This window comes from Phalaenopsis equestris, unplaced genomic scaffold (genome assembly GCF_001263595.1).
Source record: "Phalaenopsis equestris unplaced genomic scaffold, ASM126359v1 Scaffold000134, whole genome shotgun sequence".
In the NCBI taxonomy this organism is placed as follows: domain Eukaryota; kingdom Viridiplantae; phylum Streptophyta; class Magnoliopsida; order Asparagales; family Orchidaceae; genus Phalaenopsis; species Phalaenopsis equestris.
The window spans coordinates 749,140-776,128 of record NW_018164576.1 but is presented as its reverse complement, the minus strand read 5'-3'; the positions used below and the strand labels follow the sequence as shown (position 1 = coordinate 776,128).

At 33.8% G+C, this 26,989-nt stretch overlaps 3 protein-coding genes across 3 annotated transcripts in view; 1 reads left to right on the top strand and 2 right to left on the bottom strand.

Moving 5' to 3' along the window:
• The window catches only part of LOC110021462 (transcription factor bHLH47-like), a 35,842-nt gene extending 25,578 nt beyond the window's left edge, over positions 1 to 10,264 (bottom strand). Inside the window, exons 1-2 of the mRNA XM_020719959.1 lie at positions 10,121 to 10,264; positions 9,748 to 9,834 (exon numbers count right to left, since the gene is read on the bottom strand). Coding sequence (XP_020575618.1) covers positions 9,748 to 9,818 — 71 coding nt within the window. The 5' untranslated portion in view covers positions 9,819 to 9,834; positions 10,121 to 10,264. The remainder of the gene's footprint in view (positions 1 to 9,747; positions 9,835 to 10,120) is intronic.
• Positions 10,265 to 12,379: 2,115 nt separating this feature from the next.
• LOC110021460 (protein HGH1 homolog) lies at positions 12,380 to 17,415 on the top strand. Its single transcript, XM_020719957.1, has 8 exons — positions 12,380 to 12,525; positions 12,606 to 12,935; positions 13,044 to 13,125; positions 13,307 to 13,452; positions 13,962 to 14,075; positions 15,978 to 16,109; positions 16,289 to 16,402; positions 17,167 to 17,415. The coding sequence occupies exons 1-8, from the start codon at positions 12,472 to 12,474 to the stop codon at positions 17,215 to 17,217; spliced, it is 1,023 nt and encodes a 340-aa protein (XP_020575616.1). The 5' UTR covers positions 12,380 to 12,471; the 3' UTR covers positions 17,218 to 17,415.
• Positions 17,416 to 18,166: 751 nt separating this feature from the next.
• On the bottom strand, positions 18,167 to 26,738 carry LOC110021458 (pentatricopeptide repeat-containing protein At1g09900-like). The gene is made up of 4 exons (XM_020719955.1): positions 24,908 to 26,738; positions 18,887 to 18,960; positions 18,729 to 18,809; positions 18,167 to 18,392 (listed from the first exon to the last, which is right to left on the bottom strand). The coding sequence occupies exon 1, from the start codon at positions 26,714 to 26,716 to the stop codon at positions 24,983 to 24,985; it is 1,734 nt and encodes a 577-aa protein (XP_020575614.1). The 5' UTR covers positions 26,717 to 26,738; the 3' UTR covers positions 18,167 to 18,392; positions 18,729 to 18,809; positions 18,887 to 18,960; positions 24,908 to 24,982.
• Between the last annotated feature and the right edge of the window lie 251 nt (positions 26,739 to 26,989).

Genomic DNA, 26,989 nt, shown 5'->3' with positions numbered 1-26,989 from the left:
TATTATATTTCCTTCCAATAGTTGTTTGATAAGTCATTCGATGCCTTTGGACATGTTTGCCATCTTTCACTGCCAGATATCAACAGCAGCCGGCCATTTCACAGCATTCACCATAAGTTTTCCTAAGTTCCTATATCCTAACTACTTCATATGCCAACGAGAATATTTCCAGAGCCTTCCTACCTTAAGTCCTCTCTCTTGTATGTTTTTCTATTTTCCTGAATGTTCTTACCCTAATGCTTACTCAGTTAATTGCTTGTGCGGTTATGCCTACCTTCATTCCCCCATGTGTTCTGAATTTCTGAAAACAGTGAAAAGTAAAAATATGTAACTTAAGTAAATACATAAGAATTGTGCTAAATGTGTATTCACATGCTCAAGTTTCTCGCTTGCTTGCTTACATGGTTAATGCTTACTTATATGTCGTTCTTAGTCTTTCACCCGTATTAACTCTATGATTTTGGGTATAACCAAAAAGAATATCTTAGTAATCTATTAACTAATTTAACTCTATGATTTCAGTATAATCATCACGCATTCCAACTTACATTGTGGAAAATTGTGCCGCGAATCCATGATTCTATTAAGATAGAGTTTAATTTAGCAGTTTTTCTAAACAAGTCTTGGTGTTTTCATCCCAATCAATCAAATTTCCATATATCAATATTAATTTTGGAAAAAATTAGTTATTGCGTTATTGTGTTTTCACATAAGCTTCTCAACTAATGATTAAATCTATATTCAGAAGTTTAATTATATGCGATTTCAATAGAGTGTTTATCAAACCATTTTTGTAGTTTTTAATTTGTTCAAAATGTTAATTTTGTAAACATAATTGCAATATATACATTTGGTTGTTGATGAACTTAAACCATTCGTCTTTTGGTTTAAGTCTAAAAATTAATTTACTCATCATTTCTTGCATTTGATTATCTATAATTACTTTGCCTTAGCCTTTTTATTGTTGATTTGCTTTACTAAGCAAAGGATTGACTTATTATTGTTGTGTGTGGAATGACATGTTTAATCTTTGTAAGGCTTGGCTTGGTTAGAGAAGAAAATATAGTTAGGCTAGGCTTTGTTGAGCATTATTACAATATGCTTGGTTTGCTTTGTTGAGCATTATTACTTTACATGGATTAGCTTAATTTAAAAAATATCTTCGATTAATGCATTGATATGAATATATGCTAATTATTTTGTGTCAAGATATATTCAATATATTTGAAAATGTGCGTTTTCATTTCATATCAATATGCAAATTATTTATTGTTAAGTTAATAATTTTGATATTATTTACATTAGAATTAATCCTTCTTGAAGTCAACATGTTATTTTCACACCTAATATTTGAGAAAAGTAGATATAACATGAAATTATTTTACTGGATTTAAAGATCTTGATGGAAAAAAATAGTATAAATGCTTGCATTGCGGAACTATACAAAGATAAAGACATTAATAGAATAAAACAATACCTAGTTGGGGTGAAGGATAATATTGTTGCAAGTAAAAAAATGTCACGTGATATACGTTATCAAATGTAAGAACATTTTAAACAAATATCTAAAAGAAATTAGAAAAAGAAAGAAAATAACTGCACATGATAAAGAGCATGATAAGAAAAAAATAAAATTAAATAAAATATAAAATTATTTTGCTCCAAGAACAAAGTTAGGCTCACAACCATCTTTAAAAAGTGTGTTTGCATTTAAAGAAGGTATACATCGTGTTGATTTGGTCATGACTAGATGATTTTTTGATTGTTGCATACCTGCAAATGTATTAAATTTGCCTTTTGGGTAGAAAGCTATTGACGCAATCACAACTATTAGGTATGGATACAAACTCTCAGAATGACGGTGAGCTTATGAACAGATTGCAACGAATAATACAAGTTGTTGAGATTTATGGACAATGTTGGAAAGACACATGATGTAGTTTAATGGTTGATGTGGACAAATAATAAAAATAGAGCACTTATTAACTTTCAAATTTATTATCCACGTGGGAGTTCATTTATTAAATCCATTGATGCTATTGATATTAAAAAATATGCAGCTTTATGTGCTTTATTTGTCAAATTTATTGACTGGGTGATATTAGAGAATGTGACGTAAATTGTAACTGACAATGATGCAAATTATAAGAAGACTGGTGAGTTATTACATAAGTGATACGACAATATCTATTGATTACCTTCTGCTACTCACTCCTTGAATCTTATCTTAAAAGAAATTGATAGCATGACACATGCAACTAAGCTTGCAAAAAATGCTTCACAATTAACAATCTTTATTTATAATCATGTCTTTATATAAGACTTGTATCAAAAAAAGCCAGATTGAAAGGAGATAGTGCGTCTTGGAGTAACACATTTTGTTACTACTTTTATCACTTTGAATAGTGCCTATGAGTATTAACACAATTTCCAGGCATTTATCACAAGCACGCGTTATATAGACTCAAAGTCTTCTAAGACAACAAATGAAAAAGAGACAGCTTGCATCATTTTAGACTATAAGTTCTAGAATGACTACATTATAATATCAATGTTAGTAGGGTCCTTAATAAGATTAGTATTTTTCATTTATATAACTATATTTTTTATCTTTAAAATAATAATAATATTAATAGACTATATTGTTTAAATATTTTTTAGTAATTGCAGGTTATTTTGAGTTATTAACTTTGATGAAAAACTTTCACTTGGATATCTATATGATGATATGTATGGAGCAAGAAAGAAAATGAAAGTATAGGAATTCAAAAAAATTGTACAAACCATATATATACTAGCATCATCAAAAAAAGATGATATAATCAACTTCGCAAGATATCCATGCAACAACTTATTTTTTGAACCCTCATTTTTAATACAATAAAAAGAACTATTGTAATAAACATGAGATTATGCTAGGCTTGAATGAAATTATTGGAAACAAAAATATATGCCTAAACCTACATCAGTGATGAATGAAATTAGACTTTTTTGTGACAATTTAAACAATTTTGGAATGCCAATAACTCTGACAATGTCAAGGGAAAAGCGACTCGATAAGTTCATATGATACATTATATTCGTATTAGTATTTCATTTATATAAGTATTTGAGTTATCTCTTTAAATTAATTATTTATTTAACTAGATGAATGGTGGAAGATGTTTGACTCAAGTACTCTAAATTTACAGAAATTAGCTATAAGAATTCTCAGTCAAACATGTTCTTTCTCGGGCTTTTAAGCAAATTTATACAAAATGAGGAATCATTTAGAGCATCAAAGGCTAAATGATCTCGTATATTTTCGATACAACCTCAACTTAAAGAATATGCCTACAGACATTTTTCACAAATCTTCTAAATTTCAAAAAATTCCATAAGAATTTCACAAACCTCCGCAAATCCCTGCATCCACAATCCCAACAAATCATTTACAAATCTTTGCAAATTTTCACAATCTCTGCAAATTATCCACAATTTCACAATCTTCATAAATCTCCGCGATTTTACAATTTCACAAGTCTCCAAGTCGCCTAAGCACATTTGGAATAGGCTTAGTCCTATTCTTTCTCAGCATGTTTGGGATAGGTTTAATCCTAGTCCTTTCTCAGCACTCAGCACATTTGGAATAGGCTTAGTCCTATTTTTTGTCAACATGTTTGGGATAGGTTTAATCCTAGTCCTTTCTCAGCACTCAGCATGCAGGAGATTTGAATGATGCTGGAATTAAAATTACTAAATGCGATGATTTGGAAGCTTTCAGAGGAATCGTTGGTTTTTATTTCATATTTGAAAAAAATAAATTTGATTTTAAAAAGAAGACCGAACAGATCTCAAATAATTAATTATTTAAATAAACGAACACGATATTTTAAGTACTACATCATCTTGAAATATGAGAATATCACTTAATATTGGTTCAGTTTTTCAGACGAAGAAATTTAGAATATTTATTTGATCTACAAAAATACCGATAGATATTTCCCCTATTGAATCCGAAGATTGGAAAAGGTTCAGATTATCTAGGTTACTAATTTCCTATAGACGCAATCCCTATAGTTAATTACGTCTTAAGTGACTAAAATCACTTAAGAAAACTCTCAATTAAGATTGGAGTTGTGTCTTCAATAATTCAACATTTAGTTTCCATGATTGATTATACGAAAATCAAATGGGAAAAACCAATATGGAACAGTTATTTCTAGAACCCAAAGAAATGAAAGGTAAGAGATGTCGAAGATACCGAGGAATCCTCCATGACATCTCAAACTAACTTATGGTTTGATTGTACATTTTTGAAAGAGAATTTATTTGATGTTTCAATCCTGCAATCTATTTAAAAATTTAGGACTTATATCCCACGATATAAGATCGTGAGAAAGCCTAATAAAATGAAGATTTACGTCGTGCTAGATGACTAACTTCAGAATCCTAAAACTATGGTGATGTTCACCGAAAGAATGATACAATAAACACAAATATGAAAAATGGACTTACAATCGTGCCTGGAAAGGGGTTCCATCTAAACCACCTAAATGTATTTAAAAGCATGAAGGTCGGCCTCAATGAATGCAAGATAGTAAATGTTATTATTTATTAAGAATTGTATGTCTTACAACTTGATCATAACGATCAAGATGCCTAAGTATGTATGGTATGCAAAATGTTCTAAAACTAATGCTAGTTTATTTTTGCAATTTAAAATTAAAGATTTTAGAAACTACAACACGCACATGAATTTTAATAATTTTGGTTAACTTTAGTTTCAAGCGATCAACAACAGGCTGTGAATAGGAATGCACATCCTTGATCATGAATGAGGAGAAAATTTATTCAGAAGGTCAATCGGTATGCAGAGACAAAACTCACTTTATAAGATAGTGGTTCTCACGGGTCAACCCACCCCTTTCCATGCAATGATTGAGGGCCCGAAGACAAGGAATAAAACCAATATGCATATAGCATGCCTATAGTTATCTTTTAGTATGTCCTAAATCACAAAAAAAATGTTCCTGCTCTGTTGAATTTAACTATCAATTTTGTTATTTTAAAAACATGATTTCCTAATAATATGATTTTGTTTGAGGTTAAGAGTTTCATTTTATTTTGAAAAATTATGTTTTGGTTGTTGTTTAGTTGGGATAGAAAACATAGTCCTTATAGATCCTACTGTAAATCCAGGAAAAAGACACAAAGCATCGACCTTACATGTGGTCAAACCTATCAACAACAATAAAGCACAGACACAGACAACATAATAGGGTATCGACCCTAGCCTATGTCCGGCTCGTCGATCAACATCATCCATATTATTGTTGATGGTTTCATTGAGGTTTATCCTTCATTTCGTGTTTTGTCTTCTTTTGGATATTTCAAAAGTTGATAATTGATCGACTACAATGTCTTCTAACTCTAGAAAAGAAAACGATTATCATAACTCAAGAAGGTAAGTCCTAAACATTCTCATACTCACAAATCTCTTCATCAAATTCATGGACATCATCATTCTCAATGATTTCAATATCATTGTCATGCAAATTAATATACAACTTTTCACTGCTATACTTATTGACATGATGACACCAAGAAAACATATTTGGCACACATTTTTAGAACCAAATACAAAATTGAAAGGCTTCCACTTATTAATAATAGTGTTACTACCCTTAGCAAAAATAGGTGCAACAAATTGAATGATTTTTTTATGAAAAGACACATTAACAAACTATATAGTAACACTTGGAATAAAAGAAATTAACATTTCATCAAAATCCAAAGAAAATTAAAAAAAACATACTCAAGTGATGGAATTGTGATGCACTATTATCTCTCTACTTGATATTACGTCTCAAACCATACCTAAATTTAGATACATGATTTTAGGATCTTCAATGATTTCAAAATACTACTACTATTCAAATTTGATCATGTCTTGGGCATGTTGTATAAATAATGATCTTAATTTTTTATTTCTAAAATAAAATATGATACTCATTATGACACAATGGAGAAAAAAGATTCATATAGCAGCCCCCAATTAAAGGGATAAAGACTTATTGTTGTTGTTGTATTCAATAATAATTTTAGTCCCTTGTATTACAATTTGAACTCATCAGGCAATCAATCACAACATAGCAAAGGTAATATTTCTCGTTTAAAAGTTCTTCACAGCCTAACAAAGGTAATATTTTTTTTAAAAAGTTCTTCATCGCAACCCAAGTAATTGTAAGCTCCCTCCCAAATTTCCTTTTAATTCCGCACAATCATCCAATACATTTTAGCCTTCCCTATAAATTTCAATTTGCGCCGCTCACTAAACACCTTTTTCCACTCAAGGAAATTGTTTATATCCATTATCCAATTAAAAAATTCCAAAGGCAATAGATATTCATTAAAAGCACACACTTTAATTTTGATCCTATCTTAGGTATGTCATCGTCCAAGTAAAAGTTTTAACATATATGATTCCCATAAAATTCATTGTCATGCATCTTGTGACATCTAGCTTGATTATTTCCCTATGATGGTTTTTTGGCCACATGCCCATGTTTACATTAGAGTGAAATTACTTCCTACCATCCCAACAATCATTTTAAGCTCAAACATAAACATTCAAAATAATTATAGGTCTCTCACACAAACATAAAATACAACACGGTGTAATATCTACCGTGGCTATTACCAGTTTAACGTTCTAGTTTATTAGCTTTTACTATTTTTGGCTTATATATTAGGCCCCTAATACTTTTTACTACTATCTGCTTTAGCAGAATTACCTTCGCTTAGTGTTACAAATGTTGGAAGTTATAAATACTAGTGGGATTGTAAGTTGTAGCAGCTTTTTCAGAGTTTTATTCTCCAGGTTATTCCCCTTGGAAGCGATAGAGCTTCATACATTGCTTTTCTTGTAATTCTTTTGTTCACTGTTTGCAAGAGTTTGCATCACTACATTACCAACCAAAATTTTAAAAAAAAATTACTTGGTGATTTTTTTATTAATAGATTATTATATAATATATTATGGAGAATCTTAACGGAAGTAATGTGCATAATTACCCTCTTCGATGATGAAAGTAGTCAACATGGGCGGACCCACATTTAACTCAAGGAGGGCAATTGACCCCCAAAAATTATGGTATTCTCCTCATAAGGGTGGGATATTTCGTCATTTGCCCCTCTAAACAATCCAAGCTGGCCCTTTATTCATCCTATCAAAGCAGCTCTAATTGCCTTTATAAAAAGGCAAATTGATTAAATTTGTATAAATGCTACTTAATAAATCAAGATAATTCAAATTAATTTATGAATTAAATGTTTTAATTAAAAATATATTTATTTTCCTTAAAAAATGAGAGCCTTCACAGGATTTCCTATCCACCAATTCGTTGAAAAATTTTGATATCTTCTACTATGCCCTTTTCATTTAAAGAGCAAAAAACATACTCTTGAACTCCAATGTGCGACTAAACTTTTTCATTGGCACCGGGCTACTAAGCTCCGTTTTATTTTAAAAGAGAAATTTACATGCCTACCACTCAATTCCTATGTATTTACAAATTAAACATCAAAACTTCAATTTTAACATACGTATTTTTGATATCTTCTAATATGCCCTTTTCATTTAAAGAGCAAAAAACATACTTTTGAACTCCAATGTGCGACTAAACTTTTTTCATTGGCACCGGACTACTAAGCTCCGTTTTATTTTAAAAGAGAAATTTACATGCCTACCACTCAATTCCTATGTATTTACAAATTAAACATCAAAACTTCAATTTTAACATACATACCACCTTAACTATGCATTAAAAGGTGTTCATTTTTTCAAAATTAAAATAGCAGTATCACAAAAACAAAAATACTGTCATTTTTTATGTGATATAATGGATTTTAGTGGCATAAATATAAAAATTAAAGTTTATACAGATATGCAAATACATAAAAATCTTGCGATAAGTATTTAAATGGCCCTTTATTTAAAATTTTTTTGCATACTTTTAATGAATATCTGAGTTTAGAAAACTCTAATTTTTGTGATATTTAAGCTAAGCAAATGAGATAATAAAAAATATAAGACAAAATTATAGTAAGTTTGAACATGTAGATTTATTTATTAATTGTTTTGCATAAAATTATTTATTAATTTTTAAATAACTTTTTAAATAATTTTTTTATAATTAGTGTGAGCTTCACATGAAAATTTAATTAATTTTTTTATAATAAATTTGCTTGCAATTCCCTCCCCTCCCCCCCCCTCACCCCACTAAAAAAAGATGCTAGTTCCACCACTGACAGCCAAGATGAGCTTGCAAATAAACTTACTCATATTTAATGATTCTACAGAAAGAAACCTACAACGATGCAAAAACATGAGACATCTATACGAGTGGGGTGATATGCTAGTAGTATTTAAAGTTTAAATGCCAAAGATTCCATTTTTTTTAGTTGTGATATACTTAAATTCAAGAATAAATAAGAAAAAATTGTCAACATGAATCTCGAGGGGATCACTCGGTCCATACAGGACAATATGTGTCAAATGAGAGTATGTCAATAAGAGAATTGAAGGCCCATGTGTCTGATATCAAGACCAAAACTAACCAAAGCAACCAAACAACTTGAACCTTAGCAATTTGACTGGTAGCAAAGCACAGGGGAATCCATGACATTCCCTACAATGGAACCAACCCAAGGGAGAAAGCTAATCCCTCGAATCTTACAATTCCCTCGGAGGTATTTAGCGGCTTCCCCAAACACCGTTAATAATTAGTGAGATAAATCTCAGCCATCCGTCAAGACTTTTTCATCTAAAAGCGGTTACCTATTGCACAATAGCCTAGCTCTGCCCTACCAACATGAGTTCTTTCATGGGGATTGTGGGTTCGCAGCTAGACTCAACCAAGTGACCAATCAATCTGCATGGCAAGCCGACCGAGACAATCTCGCCAACCTTTTGTCAATAAAAGACTCAACCAATCGACAAAACTAAACCTAGCTGATTGATTGTCTTATTGAATCAGGTTGATCAGCTCCCCTCTATCTTAGCCGGCAGGCAACACCTATTAAGGTCTCTCCAACGCAGTTATTCGAGCCAGAGAACAGTCAAGCTTTGTGCCCACATATGTAAAACACTTAGAATAACATGTACAACTCCCACTAAATTAGGGACACAAATATAATTTCACATACCATAACCTCTTCCTCTATAAATTGAAAATAATTTTATGAATAAAGTGTTACATAACCTTACTCAAAAGGGTCCAGAAAGGTTAATACACTTTCTCTAAATTATTGTTCATCATTGTGCATTTCTCTCCGTCACTCTCCCTATCTCTTTTGTCTCATGCTCTATTCTTTGGTTGTGATTAATGAATAAATTTGGATTCAACAAAGAGTTCTACCCATAAGTATGCTACAAGTACCCATGGGGGAACCATGTTTCTTTATGTGCTCGGTCATGAATCAAATCAGCCAAGTTATCGGTTTAAACTTTCAGGTGAAACAATTACAATCTTAATTACTGCATATTACTCCTATGATTATAACAGCATAATTTGTTTATATACACCAAAAAAAATGGAACCATAATATATATACACGCACTCAATCAATCAAATATAAGCACCCAAAGGAAATCCATAAAATGAATATATTTACAACAAAAGAGAGAAAAAAAACAAAACAAAATAATCATATTCAAAGCAAATAATTAACAAAAATGGCAGTACATGATAGATTTAAACTAACCAATCAGCAGTCTTTTTCACTGCCACAGCACTTGCTCTCTGAACCTTTGAAGACGGATCATCAGAAGCCATCCTCTGTTTAACTTCCCTGCATCACACAAACTTCCCTTATTAAAAAAACAAAGCTACTCGACACTCGAAGCGATTCTTCCCACAGAAACAATATGAGATGCATCCAGCAGACATCAAATTCGCGCACAGCAATCGGAGCGCAATAAAAAAACAGAAAGATATGAATCCTATTCTTGATCGCATTTCCCAATGAAAGCAATCAATACACTCAAAAACCAAAATAAAATAAAATAAAATAAATAAATAAAGCTAGGGATTGCGAAGAGGAAGGATATAAGAATGCAATATGGGCAGCGAATTACGACAAAGACCGGGACGGAGAGAAGCGATGCCTTCGCCTTCGTCAGTTCGTCGTCTCTCTCTCTCTCGGTGCTTTGGGATATTCACGTTCTAGCGAGAGATGAGTATGAAGCAGTGACCGGAGAGCGGGATCTCACCGCTGCGTGTGGAAACCACTCGCTCTTGTTTTTCAGTTCTGCTGATAAATAAATTGCTCGAGCTATCGTGGGGATGGGCCACCGGCACGCTGATTCATTGCTGCACCTGGTTTTGATTCCACTACCATTAAAACGGGCTGCGTGGTATTGCAACTTTTAATTTAAATCCAGCAAAAAAAAAAAAAAAAAAAATCAATTCAATTCTTCGTTGCATCTTCACTACAGTCATTCCGTCTACAAATCCGAATTTAAATAATTAATTTATTGTAGAAAATTTAAGCCAATTTTTTTATAAAACTTAACTAAATTGTTGGATATTTTTTATAGGCATTTACAAACATAGTCATAATTCTCATGTCTTTATATTTCTTATATCTAAACTTTTATATTTACCCGCATAGCACTCAAAATCTCAAATATTTAATAACACATGCAAATATTTATTGTTATTTTTTAAAAATAAAATTTATATTTTCATGCATAGATTTAAAGCATCAAATTTGTTATGTATGTTATGGATGCGTGCTAGAAAATTTGAGACAGTGGAGTACCAAATTATCGTCTTAGCATGATACAAAGATTCAATATAAAGCACAAGGGTCTGACCAAGCTGAAAAGTTTCACTAAAAAAATAATTACAGTTGCAATCGCTTGTTCGACAGCCGTGTTCGATTCGTTTACACCCCTAATCTTCACTACAGTCATTCCGTCTACAAATCCCAATTTAAATAATTAATTTATCTCCCTAGGGTTATTGTAGAAAATTTAAGCCAATTTTTTTATAAAAATTAATTAAATTGTTGGATATTTTTTATAGGCATTTACAAACATAGTCATAATTCTCATGTCTTTATATTTCTTATATCTAAACTTTTATATTTACCCGCATAGCACTCAAAATCTCAAATATTTAATAACACATGCAAATATTTATTGTTATTTTTTAAAAATAAAATTTATATTTTCATGCATAGATTTAAAGCATCAAATTTGTTATGTATGTTATGAATGTGTGCTAGAAAATTTGAGGCAGTGGATACAAAGATTCAATATAAAGCACAAGGATCTGACCAAGCTGAAAAGTTTCACTAAAAAATAATTACAGTTGCAATCGCTTGTTCGACAGACGGAAAAATAGTTACTAGGTTTCCTAAGTTTAAACGTCAACTAGCGATGACTTATAGCGATTGACAGCTTCCGGTTGGTAGTGCTCAACAGTGGTTGATGGTAATCGATGACGATCAGTGGCGGCCGATGGAGATTGGTGGCGATCAACGACGGTCGTCGGGATCAACGATATTCAGCGGTGGTCGACAACTGTTAGCGATAGGCGACAACACCAAGAGTTGTGATAGATTTCAGTTTCTTCTCAAAGCTTAGTTTTTTTTTCTCAAGCCCCAAGCTCTTTTCTTTCTCTCATGAGAGTCTAATTATTAGGTGCGGAGGGCGCCCGCAGAACTGTAAGTTTTAGGTGCAATTAATGCAAAAATATGATTCACTTTGATTGAACGGCTCAGAGAGCTTCTCTCAATGATATAGGAATTAAGTTTTAAGTGCAATTAATGCAAAAATATGATTCACTTTGATTAAACGGCTCAGAGAGCTTCTCTCAATGATATAGGAATTGAGTGATTCTAGTCTCATTGGATTCTTTTTGTTCAGAAGGTCAATTTAGCTATAAACTTGTCAGAATTAACATTCATTTGACTTTCCAAATATGACCAGAAATCTTTCAAAAACGGTTTAATTGTTTGATTTGGTTCAGATTTAATTGATTTTGTTAACATTATGTTCATCTTGTCGAGCCGGTAAGTTTGACTTTAAGTTTGCTGAAATTAGAATTCTGGATGACTTTTTATTGATGTTTGAATATTTCTTGCTCAAAAAGTTACATCGAGATCGATGTCATACTTCGGGCTTGATATCAAATGAAGAAAATTTATTGGAATTGTATCAATCATATATCCAAATAATATATAACACTTCATTATAAAAGAGACGCTTAGAGAAGAATCAAGTGACAAGAATGTTTTATTGATGCAGGATAACAATGAAAGTGACGAGGGGTGTTATTTCTTGGATATTATGCAAGAAAAATAAATTTTAAATGCTAACTATATATCAACCAGACAAACCACCAAACGGGCGATAATCTCTGCATTCAGAACCGACCGAAGGTCGCCGAGTTCTCTCCCCTCTTCGCGCGCCGTGTTCCAATGGCGGACGAACTCGAAGAGCTGCTAGGGTTTCTCTCCTCGCCTTCTCCACAAGTATGCCTATCTCCTCCCACCAATTTCTTTCCCTTTCTCTCTTCGTCTTTTACACGAACCTCAACCCTCGGAAACTCCAGGTGAAGAAGGCCGCGTTGGACATCGTCCGTGGTCTAACTGGCTCTGATGGCGGCATCGAGACCCTGGCTTCGCGTTCCGATATTGCTCTTCCCCCGCTTCGCCGCCTTCTTCGCGATCCCCCAGACGTAGCCGCTCCGGCCGCCGAGACCCTCATAAACCTCTCCCAAAACCCCAACCTTTCTGAGAAGCTTGTCTCACTTGGAGCCGTGAATGCGGCGATGGAGGTGATTTTTAAACAGAGGGATAACGACGCTAAACTCCACAAGCTTCTTGTTATGCTCCTCGTCAATCTCACCCAGTTGGACTCTGGCATCTCTTCCCTGCTACAGGTATTTTTATAATCATTGTTGTAAGATATTTCAGGTATTTTTTGGATAAAAGGCTGGATTTACTTCCAATCGATCAATCCTTTATGCTTGCTGCTCTGGCTTCTTGAGGTTGGTGATGATAAACTTGAAGGCCTGTATTTCTCCAAGCTCGTCAGGTTGTTTTGCGGATCTTCTTCCAGTGATACTACTGGTTCGTTCTTAATCACGCAACACTGTTCTTAAAATTAGCCGTTGTTCAAATTTGCATGCTTTGTATGCTAGATTTCATGATGTAAACAAGCACCAACAAAAAGAAAAAATAAATGAGAGAAAAGTGCTCACCTTATTTTGGGAAGTTCCGCTTTATTGCTTAAAAAATGTATTTTCCACAGAGGATACCTATGAACACGTAGCTTCAATTCTTGTAAATGTGTCAAAATTGGAAGCTGGAAGAAGTATGTTGTTGCAGCCAAAGAGAAGCCTTCTTAAGCAAATCATAAGGCAATCAGATTCGACAAGTCCACTGAGGAAGAAAGGGGTATGGAATTTTTTACTCTTCCAAATCATAATAAAACTAAGCTAGTTATCCAATTAAGATTTATGGTTCACTGCATTAAATTCCTGTTGCATATGCATCAGAAAATATTAATTTCCCTTTAGCTAACTTTCTTACAAGGATATTGCACGTAAAATTTATATTTGATCTCATTGAACCTTTTTTAGAGTTGTATTTGATGCTATCTGAGGGGGACATTGTCATCATTAATCATCAATAATCAATTGATTGGAAGATAGAATTGTTGGTCTCTGTGGTCTTGGTGTGTATGTTCTATCATGTATTGTCCATTACTTCGTTACACTGAAAGATTAGCATAAAGTTTCTTTTTGTCTTGTATTTTCTATATTTTGCATTTGGTAATTGTAATTGGATTGATAATACAAATCTGCTCATCTGCATGTTTGGAAATGTTAGTTCAAATGTTTTTTAAAAATCAAAGTTCTTTTGTTGAATCATTAAGTCTAATATAATTCATTTAAACTCTCTAGGTGTCAGGAACTATCCGCAATTGTTGTTTTGAAGCAGACAGGCAAATTCAGAATTTGCTTATGTTATCAGAGTTTCTTTGGCCGGCTCTACTTTTACCTGTTGCAGGAAAGATGGTACTGTACATAGAAGTATTCTTATTTGCTCTTGTTAATTCTTATAATGCTGCATCACCTGAAAATACACTGTTACACCACCATAATAACCTGTACGACATTATGTTGGAATGGAAGTATGCTATAATAAAGCAACATGATAAGTAAAAGCAATCCGTGAAGTTGTACTCAAACATCTGTGCACCTTGGGTTACTAGTATTTTTCCTATATCAAACCACTGAGGTTAAGAAGAAAAGATAAAAAGAATGATGTGTGTGCTACTGTAGCATGATTGATACTTGAGATGATGTAAGAAGTTTTTTGTGCTATTTTTCTCCATCAAAAGAGATTTATTTTTATTTAAATAAAAAATTAATGGACCTTGAATGTGATCTTTTGCACTTGATTTTGTATATCTTATTCTTTATTTGTATCAAGAAACTTTTTAACTTGAGATATCATGCATAACATTATGCTGCGAATATGATTTGTTGTACATTGACAATACTATTATAATTGAAAAAATGTTGTGTGAATCATGTATATAAGCATTCAAAACAAAGTATTGAATAAAATAAGGCAATCAAGAGAGGAAGAAGTCACCTTAAATTGCTAAATTAAACTTCTCATTATCTACTTATCATTATAGTGACTATTTTCAAAGCCAAATTATTTTTAAAATATCATATATGATCTTAAAATTTATTAACTAAATTGACCTCTAAAAAATTAGACGTTATTTATATTGTATATATTCAAATAGGAGAAAATGATAGATTTGATGAATCTCCACTTGAAGCTTTGCTGCCTCCACATAGTGAGTACCCTTAAATTCTTCTGCTGCTCCTTGAAGATGTAGAGATTTAGGCTCAGGGAAATTAAATTAATTGTTTGAGGGCTTCTACAAACCTTCGCAGCTCTCCACGACTCCTTATCAGGCAACTGCACATCTCAATGAGCTTTTGCTAAATTAATTTTGGTAATAATTTAGCATCTCTTAACTCAAATCTTAGGAGCTAAGTTTATGCCAAAATCTGAGCATTTTTTAACCTTCACAGTAGCATATTGTGGAGAAACTTGTTTTGCCACAACAAATTTTTTGAATTCTTTGGGTTGATGTTCTTATCAGTTTCACACATCATTGGATCCACATGTAAGACCATTTTTATTTGTATTTAATTTTCTTACAGAATTTTAATTTATTGTTGTAGAAGTTTTCTAGAAGAGAATACCTAGAACAGAACAAGTTGAAAAGGAAGTCTCTCGAAGAGAAATGCTGGTTTCTTTGCCTGTTGCAGGACTGATGTGTTATTTATGCCAATTATTAATAAATCTTGGCTGATGTGTTATTTATGCCAATTATTTATCGACTGATTTTATTTATTTTTTGGATTGATAAATTTCGTTGTGATGAGGTTTTGTGAAAGTCCTTTAAAAATCTTCATAAGCCTAAAGCAACCTTTTCACAACTACGGCAGTCCAGTTGATATGGTTCTGAAAAACTTATCATTATCTAATTTTTTGAAAAATTAGCAAGAGTTATAGCCAAACAAAATTGTAGTAGAGGTTTGTAAAATAAAGCTGTGAAAAAGCTACCTCAAAAACAACCTAAGGCGTGATGCTACATAATAGCTAATTGATGAGACTTGCATCCTCTTGTTACATGATAATTATTTCTAATATTTTCTTAAGTGATTTGAGATTGTTGATTTATTCTGAAGTTGTTTTGTTTATTTGAGGGAAGTTTATGCTTATAAATATGAGATATTTGGCATATAGTGTGATGCCAGAGATTGAATATCAAAATTTAATTGACTTTGGCTCTTGGGTTCCTTGAGATTGGTTAACATGAAAAAACTATGCGTTCTTTATTTATTTGCTTCTGATAATACACTCTCTCTTTTATGATATATTTTGCTCAGTCTTACAGTGAAGAAGATACTGCAAAGATGCCTCTTGAGCTGGCTAATGTACTTTCTCATGAACGGGAACCAGTTGATGATCCAGAAATTCGCAAGCAGGCATTGGAAGCTCTCTACTTAATTGCCTTGCAGGTTTGAAGCTCAAACATTAACCATAAATTGAGTTGATGTGAAATTGGAGTGTTTTTATATGCTAATTCAATCACATATTCTTTCTTAATGTTAATGGACACAACTTTGCATTAGTTATGATTATAACGGCCTGTTTATTGCCGCATGAAAGCTCTCATTAATATATCTAAATATCTCAGGAAGCTGGAAGAAGTGCTCTGTGGTCTGTCAATGGCCCACGAATATTGCAACTTGGCTATGAAGATGAGGAGAATCCAAAAGTTATGGAAGCTTATGAGTTGATTGGCTCTTTGGTAATAAAGTTTCTCCTTTAACCCTTACATTATTATTATTTTTTTTGATATAATGTCATCATTGTTAATGTTTAGGATTCTCATTGAACTATTTCGGTTTTTGTTCGAAAATAACAAGCATATAGATTTCCTAATAGATTCACATTTAAATTTACACGCATTGTTTGGTTTCATGTTTTTTTATCCAATAAATATATTAATAAAATGCATGTTTCACTGATAAATAATGCATTTAATGGGTGATCCCGGAATAGAGGTTAAATTGCTGCCATTATTGTTATTATGAGGTATAAACTTGGTTTTCAAACCACTATTATTGTGTTGGGTTAAAGGTTCCAAATATAACTTAAACTATGTATTGATTGGTGACTCATGCAGATGACGTATTATATTTTGGAGGAAAACTTATGTTGCGCCTTTCTTAGAGCAGTTTCAATGATTCTAATATCTATCATGACCATTTTTAACCAAGTTTTTGATGAAATAAGATTTTCTATTTTATTTTGAATAAGATATTCAATTTAGAAATAAATTGTCATCCACACTAAAATAATAGGCTGAAAAACTTTAATTTTGGAGCTTTCTTGTATGCTGAAGCTGAGATTAGGATGAGTTTGGCACATGTATTTAGGTAATTTAGGAGTTTTCAGTATTTCTGTAGCACAAAAATATGGACGGAGCAATTCAGGGAGTCTATTTTTTACTGGTGATTGATGTTCAAATAAGGTGGAATCATAACAATCTTCTCTTTTTAATGGTTTCAGCTCGTAAGTAATGCTGGCTCCGAGGAGCTGATGGATCATACTATTCGGTAAAGCTGCTGCTGTCTCTACTCTTCATGACCGGTATTATATTTTTCCAACTTGTTTGGTTCAACCGGATGGATATGTCAAAGCCATTAAAGCCTTGTCACATTAATCATATTATCAGTCAACTTGTTTGCTCTAAGTAGTTTTCAAATATATATTTATTTTTTTTGTTGTTGTAATATGAAGTATGTAATATTTATACTTTTGTTGAAATAAGGAAAATAACGTCGTTGTTGCTCATTGATCGTTCCGCTGACCTGATTCTAATTTATACTCTTTTTTTTCATAACTCTTGGATTTCGGTGAACAGTTGGACATGTTGTAGAAGTTGTTGACATGCTGAACATTTTGTTGAGAAGGGCTGTTGTTATAGCAGGTATCGTAATGGCCGTGCGTGCCTGCTGTAGCAATGATTGATTATAAAATTTCCTGTTTGGCATCTTATCTAAACTTTCTAGGCTGTTTATTGGGCTTTGTATAAAAGAAGCCTAAATAAGTGTTTTTAATGTCAAGCATATTATACTAGCATAAATTTGAAATTTATTAAATCAATTCTAGCTATAAGGCTGATATTACAAAAATAAATATGGCATAAAATTTGAAATCACTGTATGGAGACTCAAGCATAGAATTAAGGAAATATAATAATAATAATAGTTATACAAAATATGAAAATATTGGAATATTTATAGATTTGATAGCCCAACTTACATTTTGCCTGAGCCCTGTTTATATTACATGATTTGATAGCCCAACTTACATTTTGCCTGAGCCCTTCCCACGATTACACTAACCAATTTACCATCTGCAACCTAAACTACCACGCAATAATAGTTGGATGCTGAATTCTTCATAACAATTTTTTTATTCTACAGTAGAAGCACTCATTATTTCTATAAGAGCAGCTCAACCCAACCCAGGCTTTATAGCCAAAACTTTGGTTGGATGCTGAATTCTTCATAACAATTTTTTTGTTCTACAGTAGAAGCACTCATTATTTCTATAAGAGAAGCTCAACCCAACCCAGGCTTTATAGCCAAAACTTTTCAAGCCTTTTAAGACTTGGACAAATTTATAGGCGTTTATTTCTTCCATTCAAGTTAATCTTCAAGTTGCAAGTACACCAAAGCTAGTTTACTAAAATCTATCATCATCTCCATAGTTTCCGATACTAGATTAATCTGAAAGAAAACACATAAATTATTATCAAATAAGATTTTTTATTAACAAATCAGAAGTTAAATTGAAAAAAAGAAGCCTAGAAATCTCTGCAAGGCAGCTAAATACATCTTGACAAAGTTGTGACATTAATAAGTTGCATGAAGAATGATGAAAAAAGTAACAAATTATACAACATTTCAGATTATAAATATGGCAAACTCAAAAAAATATCGGGATATCCTAACTCAAATAATAGCAATTAAGATCAATGCAATACATGGATAATAAATTTAAATTTTATATTTTACACATCCCAAAGAAAATTCGTAAATAGTATTTGAATATATCATACATACCATAGCCTACTGCCATTTTGTATTTGCTCCAGTTATGCTGCTAGCTCCATCATCGACGTACTTTCATATATAAACAGGTCACTACGAAAAAAAAAATTCAAATTATTACTATTATGAATAATTAGATTCAGATGCTGCGGGAAAAATCTAAAACTCACAAAAGCATTGGTTTATCCAGACTTCAAAACTTCAGAATCATCCCTTTTAAAGGTAATAATAGGTGCTTCAAAATCTACATAAGTACAGAAGGATCAAAATTATTGAGCCATTAGGAACAAATGGTAAATATTACTAATAACTAAAGTTATGCATTGCCGTAGTTTCAACATTATAAAAATAAAGGGACCTTTACATACATGGCATCCAATACTTATGGATTCACCTATCTCACACCAAAACTTCCAAATTTACAAGTACCATATGAAAAATAACACTCATTATCATCTTTTAATAGTCAAATCCATCTTCCATCTTTTCATAGTCAAATCCATCTTTTCATCCATATATAAAGTGCTACTTGTGTAAAAATGAAACTTTAGGTATGAGATGCCTAAAAATCCATAAGAATTGTGTTCTGCACATGTAAATTTCCCAAAATAAATTTTAAAATCGCGCACTAAAACATAATTTAATAAACATAAACTGTGAAAATAAATATAATGAGAGTATGTGTGGCAATAGTTGATCTTTAATTAACGACTAGAATTCACAAATAATTTATAAAATATTGTTGTGCGCCCTATGCCATTAAAGTTGTGACAAAGCAAACATAGTTTATTTTTGCATAAAAAAAGAAAAAAAAAGTAAGATTGCAGCATGCTAAAGCAATCACTATTATTTAAAACATGATTTATAAGATGTCTATAATTCAATTTCCAAGCTTTTTTAAAGCACAAATTCATGTTATATGAATAGTTCAAGAAAGAAGATTGAGAACATATCATATTTTTGTTGTATATCATGCCCTTCAAGAAATATGGCGCAAAAAAGATGGGTGAAAACCCATGCAAAAGGAAAATCAACTTTCAAGGAAGAATTGTTAGACCCAGAGGGTCGATGCATGAAGCAAAGATGGGTGTACAGTATGACGTACAACATCCCACAAAGCTACTGAGAGCCTTTCGTTGCATAAATATTTTTTTATTAGCATATAGATTATTTTATTCCTTGCTAAGTTGTTATCGTAAATGATTTGGCTTGACATATCAAATCAATTTGGTATGAGGAGCTCACACATGGGCATCCTAGACTCATGACCAGAAATACCAAACAAAATATTAGAGAGGTCCAGGTGTGTTTTTTTTTTAAGTATTCTTCTCTTAACTCTTTCCTTTAATTCTTTTCACCCTTAGCCTAAGCATGCCTCGTCATTCATATTCAGGTGGGTGTTAAGAAAATATATTCATTTTAGAGATGTCTTTAAATAAATTATTGATTTATTATCATCCTAATTTCACTTGAACAATTCTCTGAACATAATATCCTAAGGATCTTATCAAAAAAATTTTAAAATCAACAAAATGTAAATTTTTTATTTTTCACTCACCCCGAGCTTCTTCTTAGGAGTGTTGGCCAGTTTTTTTTTATTTTTGAAGCCTTTTACACTTTTTATTTTTCTTGAGAATTTCTACATCTGGTAGAGATTCCTTTATAATAAAGAAATTTCTTTTGACACAAATTTATGAGAAATAAAAATTTTTAGAATTTTATGATTTATTACTTGTTAAGTTTCCATTGGTTTAGCCAAATAGAAAAGTAAGAGACCTAAATAGTCTCTGAAACTACTTACATTTTAATGACACCCATCTAGTCATTTTGAGGTGTTCCCAAAACTTAGATGAAAATTCATTAAAGTAAAGGGATTTGGTCATCAAGACTTAGTTCGAATCCCCCAAATCATGAGGAATTGCATCATGAGGATTTGCAAATCCTATGAAGATGTGTACATGGTCTGGCTCAAGCCAATCCTTTGGATCTATCTTAGATTCAACCTCAAGAATCATCAAAGGTGAATCCAAGATAAGATCAACTAAGGGGCACGGTTCCTTTTGGAACCATCTCAATGGCCTCCATAATTGGAGATGGAACATCAAGTGGTGTAGAGATAGGAATTTTTCTAATCCACTACCTCTTAATCAAAGGCATATTGCAGTTAGATGACTAGAGTCTAAACGCTAACGTCATATATCAAGGTATACCGATGAGTCGTGGACAAATTTATAGAGATAAAACGCTCTAATCAATTCAACATGACCATCGACAAGGTAATAAAATTCAACCAAGTCAAAAAAAATAGTCATAAGTTTGGATATAGAAGATGTTCCAATGCATAATGATGCTATTTCACCAAGAATAGACACAAGAGTCAATAAGGTTCTAGATAAGATATCCTAGTCAAGTTCAAGTAGACTAACTAGATAAATTGATAGACAAATAGAGTGTTCTTAGCAACAGAATACTCTCATCAGGGGCTTAGCCAAAATGCATACTAGATTGAATCGAATGAGTCACTCTCAAATATCTTGGGAGATGTGTATCCCAGCTAAACATGGATCAACATAGACTAGCAATGTGGTCTAGTCAATACAAAAGAGATTTTGTTGGTGATTCTCCCAATCAAAGTATAAGACATTTGTTATAGCCTTGCTTAATAAAAAGAGTCAGAATAAAACACTCTGTCAGTCGCCAATTAGATCGACACCTAAGGGTAAATTTGTCTTTTATTAACCTATGGGAAATTTAGTCTTTTGTCATTTATTATTGTTTAGTATAAATAGGGCAAATATGTTTAGGATTAGGGTAATGCACGAGGTTATTGTTGTGAGTCTTAGATTTAGGGTTTGAGAGAGATTTCTTACCTCTCTAATTGTTATAATTGGGAGAGATTGTCTGCCGCTCGAATTGTAGGGGTTCATATTTGTATTTGTGTAAAATGTTTGATGTTCTTGCAATAAAATATATTTGCCCTAATTTCTACGAAGAATCCTATCAAATTAATATTAGAGCAAAATTTATGGGAAAAACCAGCAAGAGAAGCAGCCGACGGCTTCTTGAACTACACATGATGCTGGTTCGTCATACAATCGTGATTAAAGTTCAAGGAGAAGGCAACGATGGGGATCGCAGCTTACAGAGACCCGAAACTCCATTTTTTCTTTGCGGAGAAGGCAATGACGGGATTGCAGTACTTGATTTGATAGAGAAAGCAATGACATGATTGCAGCTTACAGAGCCCCAAAACTCCCTTCTTCACGGAGAAGGCAACGACAGGATCGTGGTATGTGATTTTGTGGAGAAAACAACAACGATATCACATTTTACAGAGACCCGAGACTTCCTTCTTTCTTCTCCTCCTCTGTCATCGTGACCCGGTGGCGATTAGAGCTAGCTGCGAAGAAACAGAGACACATTGTAGCGTACACGGTAAATGATCGGAATTGTGTTCAACGTTGTGTGTCGCAATTTTTTCCTAGTTGGGAAGCCAATGGCGAGATCACAGGGTACAAACGTGCATATGAAAATGAACAAATCACAGTACGTCGCTATCATGATTAGTGGATTTGTTGCGGACTATAATTTTGATTAATAGAGGCCAACAAGAGGATCGCAATGTCCAGAGTCTCGCACCAAAACCGCTTACATAAATTTCAATCATTGCAATTTCAACATAAAAGAGTTCCAAAATTGTAGAGGGAGTAATGACGTCCAAGAATGTAGATGAATTGGAGAAAACATTAGAGGAAGAGATCAATCAAATCATATTCAGAATGGAGGAGAATTTTTCAACCATAAAGGGGAGATTGGAAAGGAAATTTGCAACCTTAGAAAAAATGATAAAGAAGAATGTGGAGTCCCACGCAAACCGCCCTCCACTTATAGCGGGATAGAGCAAAGGATTTAGAAGCATACTCGAATGAAAACACTTGAAAGGAATAACATGATATCCAGATGGTTGGAACAAGCGTCAGCAGGCAGAATGGAATGACATGCGATTCAGGGCAAGAGAAAATCAATTCGAAGGATTCCGACCCGAAATAGGAAACCACAGTGCATGGGACCCCAACCGAGGGTTGCATCCGACGATGTCAGTGCCTTTTGTTACAACATTTTTTCGAGCGGAAGGAGATACAAGAGCCTATGAAGGAGGGTTAACTGATTATAGGACGAGTTAGACTTATGGAAGAAGAAAAATCAATATGAGTCGAGGAAGGGAACCCAAACCCCGCTTTATGGAAGGAGATGATGCATACAGTTGGGTCAATCACGTGAAGGGATACTTTGTTGTTGATGGGTTGACAAAGGAAGACAAATTGCTGGCAAAAGCGTGGTACCAATAAAGAGAACAACGTCAACCAATCAGAACCTGAGAAGAATTCAGGGATTGCTTGTTGGAACATTTCCAAGCCATTCAGAAAGAAGACCCACATGATCAATTCTTTGCATTGACTCAGGAATGGACTGCTATGAAGTATAGAGATAGATTCAAGCTATTATCGAGACAACTGAGGGGGATTTCTGAAGTAGTATTGGAGGGGAACTTCATGAAGCGTCTAAATCCCTACATACATGCAACACTTCGTCCGTTGAGACCGCGAGACTTGGGAGAAACTATGGAATTAACGCAGTTGGTTGAAGATCATAATGCAATGAAATGAGCTAAAAGGAGCAGCACAAGTGGAGCGTCATACCAAGCTACGACAACCATGACAACACCAAAAATTAAAATAATAGAAGTTCAGGGAGGCTTCACAAGATAATAATCATGGGCCACAACCATGGGCGACACTCAAGCGTCTTACAGAGACAGAGATCCAAGAGAAGCTAGCCCAGGTGCTATATTTTTGGTGTGATGATAAGTTTAACTAAGGACACCGTTATAAAAATTGAACATTACAAGTTTTCACACTCTTTGACGAGAAGACAATCAGCAACAACAACAACAACAAAGCCTTAATCCCATTACGAGTGCTATATTTTTGGTGTGATGATAAGTTTAAATAAGGACACCGTTACAAAAATTGAACATTACAAGTTTTCACAGTCTTTGACGAGAAGACAATCAGCAGCAACAACAACAACAAAGCCTTAATCCCATTACGTGGGGTCGGCTACATGAATCCTTTTTTCTCCATTGCGTCCTATTTAGTGCATATTTTCATTTAATTCTAATAAATTAAGATCATTTTTTATACAATTAAAAAAGTCTTCCTAAGTCTACCGTTGCCTTTCTTAACATAAGTCGAATCTAAAACATCTACTCTCCTAATCGGGTCATCAGATGGTCAACGTTTAATGTGACCAAACCATCTAAGACAAGGTGTCTTTTGATAGTACAATAATGTTAGATTGACACCTGAGGGAAAATTTGTCTTTTATTATCCTATAAGCAATTTATTATGTTGTGTTTATTATAGTATGTTTAAGGTTAAGGTGATGCAAGAGATTAGTGTTGTGAGTCTTAAGTTTAGGGTTTGTGAGAGATCTCCTACCTCCCGAGTGGTAGGAATTGGGAGAGATTACCTACCTCTCGAATTGTAGGTAAACAAAGTGTTGCCCTGGTTAGCTAAAGGAAAATACCATTTAGTTGTTAAGTTTGTTAAAGTTAAAAGCTGTTTAAGCATTAAACTAAACCTAGAGAACTAAGGTATGTACGATGCTCAAAAAAGTTAAATTGCAGTAAACACTCTTGGCTCCACGCAGATGGCAGTAACATGCAAAGAAAATAGAACTTTCATCCAAAAAAGATAATTTGCTAATGAAGCAGCACCAATCATGGGTAAAGTTATTGTCAAGCTAACTCAATATCAAAGCGTTGTATAATTACAAAGTAATAGAGAAAACTCCACAGATTGACGGAAAATTGTTGGGCAAATTCAAGCCATAGAAAAGTTCTTGCAAAATTAAACATGCTTAACAGAAGAAAAAAATGGATTAAAAGTTCAGGCTTTGATTCGATACAAATTTTTCACTGTCAAAAGCCCTGCAATTTACAGCAGAAAAATAAAAATTACCTAAAATAAGCATGCCTTCAAAAGCCACTTTGATTAGATATGTACATTGTTGAAAATGTTAAGTCTCGCAAAAGGACTATTCCTTCAAAGCATTTTGTCCAGAATAAGACAAATGCAAAATTTTCACCGTCAAAAGCCTGCAATTTACAGCCGAAAGGAGAAAATTACCTGCAATAAGCAGGCCTTCAAAAACCACTTTGATTGGATTTGTACATTGTTGAATATGTTAGGTCTCTCAGAGGACTAATCTCTTCGAAGCATTTTGTCGAGAATAAGACAGATTTTGTATATCTCTATGCTCTCACAAGAACCCTTCCTACAGAACGCTTGTATCATAAATTCAAACAAGCGAACATCCAGCAGTAAACCCTTCTCAATCATTTCTCCAAGCAGCCTCAACAAATCTCCAACCCTTCCACCCTTAACTAACCCAAAAGCCAGATGCGCAACATGATCGGATTTGAATTCCAAATCAATGGACCTAACAAACTCAATAGCCTCTGAAAACTTTCCATCCCAACAAAGACCATCTACAATTATATTGTAGGTGATGGCGTCGGGGGAGATCTGCCCGGAACCCATCTCACCCAGCAACTGATGAAATTCATCAAACTCTCCAGCCAAACAAAACTCGTGTAAAAGGATATTACATGTCACAATATCTGGAGAAAAAGCTTTGCTTTTAAAAAGATGCTTAGCTTTATAGAGTTTTCCAGCCCTGCAAAGGCTCAAAATAACAATGTTAAAGGTCTGTACATCAGGTATTATTCCCTTCTTGAACATATCAGACAAGAGGTTCGGAATAGCTGAATACTCTCCAAGCTCGCAGAGCCTGGTCATGGCAGTGTTATAGGTAGCAGCACCAACATCAAGCCTGAGCTCGAAGCTCTTCTCCAAAAAGAATATAATCTCCATAATCTTTGAATCACGACACAACAGACCTAACAGTATATTCAAAGTCACTTCAGTAGGGTGCAATGATTTATTCAGCATTACATCCAATTGCTTGAACGCCTCATCAATCATCCCCCTCTTGCACAGCCCGCCGATATAAGTATTGTATGAAACAGAGTCTGGCTCCCAACCAGTATTAGAACTCTCACAAAGAATTCTGTCGACTTCAACAAAATCCCCATCGTTACAGAGGGCATGGATGAGTACGTTATAGCTCACAACATCAGGAGGGCAGCCCAAGTTCCTCATCTTCTCCATGAGCTCACGGGCCAAATCGATCTTCCCTTCAGCGCAAAAAGCCTGGAGGATGGGGGTGTAGGTGTGAGCATTTATAATGCAATCATCCTTCAGCATTGAATTCAAAACAGAGAAAGCTTCATCCACTTTACCAGCACGGCAGAGCCCCGAGATCACAGTAGAATACGTCACAACATCCGGTCTACAGCCTCGATCCACCATTAATTGAATGAGATTGCGGGCAGAAGCGAAGTGTTTGTAATGAAAACAGTACATCTTAACAAGGATAGAGTAGGCAACAGAATCGGGGGCGATACCCGATGAGATCATTTGGCTGAAGACGGACTCGGCTTCTTGATAGCGGCCGGCACGGATTAGGGCATCCATTGCAGTAGCATAGCATCTAACGTTGGGTTTATTCATCCCGCGAAGGAGGCTGATAGTCTCGTCGGTTTCGCCGAACCGACCGAAAGCCTTCATGAGCGGGTTGTAGTGGTCACTGTGGCGTGGCTGGCCATTAGAATCTGGAGGGGAAAGGGAGCGACGATGCTGGGGGATGTGGTGGGAGAGTCTGTAGAGAAGAGATTCACCAAAGGGAAGGATGCCGGTGTCGGGATCTTCGGTGATAGATGCAGAGACGGTGTCGCCGTTGTCGGCGGAGTTCATCTCGTAGCCGGAAGAACTGCAGCTCCGGCGAGGGAGATGGATAACATTAAAGAGGAAATCTAGGGTTTTGATGGCTGTGCGGGCGACTACGGAGAAGGGGGAGGAGACCCACGCCGCCATGGCGGTATCGAGACAGGTGGGGGGAGGCAGAGAACGGTAGAAAAAAAAAATCAAGTTTTTATCCCTTTGATTTATTTATTTGCATATTCAAATTTAAAGTTTCATATATTATATAAATTTTTGACATCATATAAAATATCATCAATAAAAAATTGTATAAAATAAAAGCATAATTTTTATTTATATCACAAAACAAGAGAGGAAACAAAGGAAAAACCCACAAAGTAAACAAGTAAACAACAAATAAAATATATTTTTAGTTTTTTTTTTCTT